The 4,358-nt window shown below is 63.7% G+C and overlaps 1 protein-coding gene across 1 annotated transcript; it reads left to right on the plus strand.

Moving 5' to 3' along the window:
• The first annotated feature begins 1,443 nt into the window (after positions 1-1,443).
• Positions 1,444-2,430, plus strand: GPR3 (G protein-coupled receptor 3). The gene has a single exon (XM_062509090.1). The coding sequence runs from the start codon at positions 1,444-1,446 to the stop codon at positions 2,428-2,430; it is 987 nt and encodes a 328-aa protein (XP_062365074.1).
• The last annotated feature ends 1,928 nt before the right edge of the window (positions 2,431-4,358 follow it).

Raw genomic sequence — 4,358 nt, forward strand, 5'->3', positions numbered from 1 at the left:
CCGGGACCCCCGGGGTGTCCCGGCTCCCGCGGGGTCCCAGCCCGGGCTCTCCGGGACCCCCTCTCCCCTCGGCGGGGACAGATCGCCGGCGGAACGCGTGGGCTTCGAGGAACCGGCGCGGGGGAAGGGTGTCGAGGAGCGCAGCCCTCTCCTCCTGTTCTCCTCCTCCTCCTCCTCCTCCTCTCCCCCGAGGGCTCCCCGCCAGCCCTTCCCGCACCCCCCGGCCGGGCATTCCCGCTCCTCCTGGCCGTGAATCATGTCCCGGTGCGGGAAGGCCGTGCCGCGGGGACCCACCGGGAGAGGGGAGGAGGCATCGCAGCCCCCGCACAGCGGGGGCAGGACGGGACCCGTCCTCGACCACCCCACATCCCCCCCCCCCCAAAAAAACTCCGGGCCGCCCCCTCCCCAGCGGAACCCCCAAAGCTCCGCATTGCGGGGGGAAGGGGCGAGCCCCCCCCTCCTTTCCCTGCCCTGCAGCACGGCGGTGACCCGGGCTCGTGGGGTGGGGGTGGAGGTGGGGCGTGGGAGTTTTTGGGGGGGGCGTGGGGGGGGGGGCCTGTTTTATTTTTTTATGAATGAGCTGCGATTACGATGCGGCGCGCGCGCTCCCGCGCTGCCCGCGCGGGCGCTGATTGGCTCCGGCGCGCCATTGACGTCACAGCGGGGCGAGCGGGGCTGGGGGGGGGGGAGCCGTGAGTCACCCCCGAGCCCCCCGGACCCCCCGGCCCCGCTCGGGCGCTATAACTCGGCGGCGCCCATGGCAGCCGGGCCCCAGCCGGGCAGCCCAGCGCAGCCCGGGCCCGGCATCCCGGCAGGTGAGTGCCCGGCACCGGGGGGGCACCGGCACCGGGGGGGCACCGGCACCGGGGGGACCCCGCTCTGGCGCTGTGGGGAGGGTGGCGAGGGGCGGCCGTGCCCCCCTACAGCCCGTCCGGGGAGAGGGAGATGCCCAAGGTAAGAAGGGATGCCACGGTGGGGATGGGAGGATTCTGTTCCCGCTGGGGTGCTGGTCGGGGGGAAAGGGTCACCCCCTTTACCTGCTGCTTGGGATCCCCCCACTTTGGCCCCGAACTCCTCGCGGGGGAGGGTGTTTTCCACTGCCCGTCCTGCTACCCTGGATTTATCCATCAAAATCAGGCAGTGCCCAACCCCCAGCAGCTAAGGCATCAGGAGTAGGGGTAGTGTGTGTGTGTGTGTGTGTGTGTGTTTGTGTGTCCGTGTTCTTTCCCCTTTATTCACCTATTTATTTTATGACTAAACCATCTCGTCCAGAAAAATCCCCTCAGAGCAAACAGGGAGCACACCCTCAACCTACACCACCCTGCCCACCCTCCTGAAGACAACTTTTGGGGGCGGACAGTCCTGTCCCGTCCGGGTGGCACAGGGGCAGCTCGTGGACAGCAGGTGCTGAGGGGCTGCTCTTGCAGGTCACCCTCCACCATCATGATGGAGAAAGAGCCCCCCAACTCCAGCGAAGGCCAGCAGGGCTGGTTCTCAGCCAGGAATGGCAGTGGCAGCTCCTTGGATCTGGAGTCTGTGGTGCAACCCCTCGCCTTGAACCCGTGGGACGTTGTCCTCTGTGTCTCGGGGACCATCATCTCCTGTGAGAACGCCATCGTGGTGGTGGTCATCTTCTACACCCCGGCTTTCCGTGCCCCCATGTTCCTCCTGATCGGCAGCCTGGCCACAGCCGACCTGCTGGCAGGTTTGGGGCTGATTCTGCACTTTGCCTTCGTGTACTTCATCCCCTCGGAGGCGCTCAGCCTGCTCACCGTGGGGCTCCTGGTCACCTCCTTCACGGCCAGCGTCAGCAGCCTGCTGACCATCACCATCGACCGCTACCTGTCCCTCTACAACGCCCTGACCTACTACTCGGAGAGGACGGTCACCAGGACTTACATCATGCTGATCCTCACCTGGGGAGCCTCCGTCAGCTACGGGCTGCTGCCCGTCCTGGGCTGGAACTGCCTGAAGGAGCCCTCGGCCTGCAGCATCGTCAGGCCGCTCACCAAGAGCCACCTGACGGTCCTGTCCGTGTCGTTCCTGGCGGTGTTCGCGGCCGTGCTCCAGCTGTACGCGCAGATCTGTCGGATCGTGTGCCGGCACGCTCACCAGATCGCCGTCCAGAGGCACCTCCTGGCCAGCTCCCACGACGTCACCACCCGCAAGGGCATCGCCACCCTGGCCGTCATCCTGGGCACCTTCGCGTCCTGCTGGCTGCCCTTCGCCGTGTACGGGCTGCTGGGCGACCACAGCTCCCCGGCCCTCTACACCTACGCCACCCTGCTCCCCGCCACCTACAACTCCGTGCTGAACCCCGTCATTTACGCCTTCCGGAACCAGGAGATCCAGAAGGTGCTGTGGGCCGTGTGCTGCGGCTGCTTCTCCTCCGCGCCGCCGTTCCGCTCCCGCTCCCCCAGTGACGTCTGAGGGCCCCCCCGCATCTCTCACTCACCCATGGCGGTCGGGGGATGTGCTTTGATTCTCCCTTTTCATTCCCAGAGGCGCACTGCAGGAGCTCTTGGAGCCAAGCAGCTCTTCCTAGCCTCATCCTTTTTGGGCACAACCCCTTCTTTTCCTCTATTTTTCCACTTTTTGAATAGAGAGAAAATCGTATTTTTTATCCATAATGTAATCTATATTTATGAGTGAGAGAGACGGGGGAGATCCTCATATTTTCTTTAAAACTATTTATGATGCTTTATTTTTTTAAGGGCGGGGAAACACCAGGAACGTTCATCCCCCCCCCCCCCCCCCCCCTTTGTTTTTTTTTTACTACCTTCTTATTTACCTCAGATAGTAAAAATATATTTTATACATTTGGGGAAGGGGAGGAGAGACTCGGTGCCAAAGGAGAGGGACTCAACCCTCCCTCCCCCCGCCCCCTTCTCCCAGCCATCCATCCATTTATTTATTTATTGGTATTCGAATTATTATTTAATTTGATTTCCATGCCTCCCTCCCGCCGCCCAGCGCTGGGCCCTGCTGCCCTCTAGTGCTCGCTGCCTTCAGGAGGGGGGGGGGTGTTGCCGGAGGCTCTGCACCCCCAAACCCACAAGTTTTGCGGTCCTCTGCGTGCTGCCACCTCCCTCACGGCACCCAGGGCTCCCCCTGCCAAAGTCTTTCTTTGCACTGGAGTTGGGTTTGCCGCAATTCTGGGCTGGGGAATGGATGTGAAGGGGCCCTCGTGCAGGGGACCCCTGGGGATGGGGATCCCTCCGGATAGGGACCCCTCTGGATGGGGCCTCTCGGTGAGTCAGGGTGGGGGGGGGGAGGGGGCTGTTTCTTGTTTACAATTCTGGTAGAGGAATAAATTAATTTGTGGTACGAGGTGCGGCTGTTTGATGCTGGGGAGGGGGTGGGATGGCGTTTCCCGAGGGGGCAGACAAGGCTGAGGCTCCGAGCCCCACCAGGGCCATCCCCCTGCTCTGTTTCCCTGCTCCCGGATAAGAGATGCCGAGTGACAGCGCTTCCCCCACCCATCACATCCTGTTAGCAGGAGCTGGCCCGGGGGGAGCAGCACTGAGGCCCCGGACCATCCTCATCCTCCCAGCCCCAGGAGGCACAGGGGCCGCATCCAGCTCTGCTGGTAACATCCGACACGTCCCCCAGCCCAGGGATGGCGAGGACTCCTTCCCACCTTGGGCGTCCATCCGAGGGGTCGCAACCTGGGCCCTGCATCCAGCAGGAATGGCACCTCCGCCTTCACCTCTGCTCCCAGTCCCTCTCCTGGGGAAGGGGGCACAGGGGACCGTGCCCAGCACCCCCCCACGCTCCGAAAATCACCGCTCACACAGGATCCGGAGCGCTCATCCCTGCTGCCCCAGCTGCCTGCTGCTCGCAGGGAAGGCGAGGTTAATGATGGCAGAGCTAATTAGGGCAGCTCAGCCCCTCGGGTAGCAGCCCGTGCGCCCCCAGAGCCCCCCGTGCCCTGGGATGTGTGCGGCCCCCAGGGCTCCGCGGCACCTTGGGCTCGGGGAGCTGGTGGCAGCCCCGAGGGCTGAGGCTGTTTATTGCGGAGGAAATGAAGATTTCCCTCGGCTGAGCGCTGGCAAGGGGCTGTGTTAGCAAGGGGTGAGGGGAGATGGGGCTGGGAGGGCTGAAGGACCCGCAGATCGTCTCCTGCTCTCCCAGGGCTGGGCTCGGCGCTGGGCATGGGGAACTTTGGGCTCCCCTTGTCCTCACTGAGGTTCAGCCAGAGGCTGGAGGTGTTCGTTCTGCCCCAGGGCTCAGCTGAGATAATTCCCGAGCCTGCCTCCCCCAGCGGTGAAAAATCCTGTAATTCCCAGCTCTGCTGTATTCAGGGCCAGTTTTTACCTGGTGATTCTTATGTCAACATCACATGGCAGCTGAAACAG

The sequence above is a fragment of the Cinclus cinclus genome, chromosome 26 (genome assembly GCF_963662255.1).
Source record: "Cinclus cinclus chromosome 26, bCinCin1.1, whole genome shotgun sequence".
NCBI classification, from domain to species: Eukaryota; Metazoa; Chordata; class Aves; order Passeriformes; family Cinclidae; genus Cinclus; species Cinclus cinclus.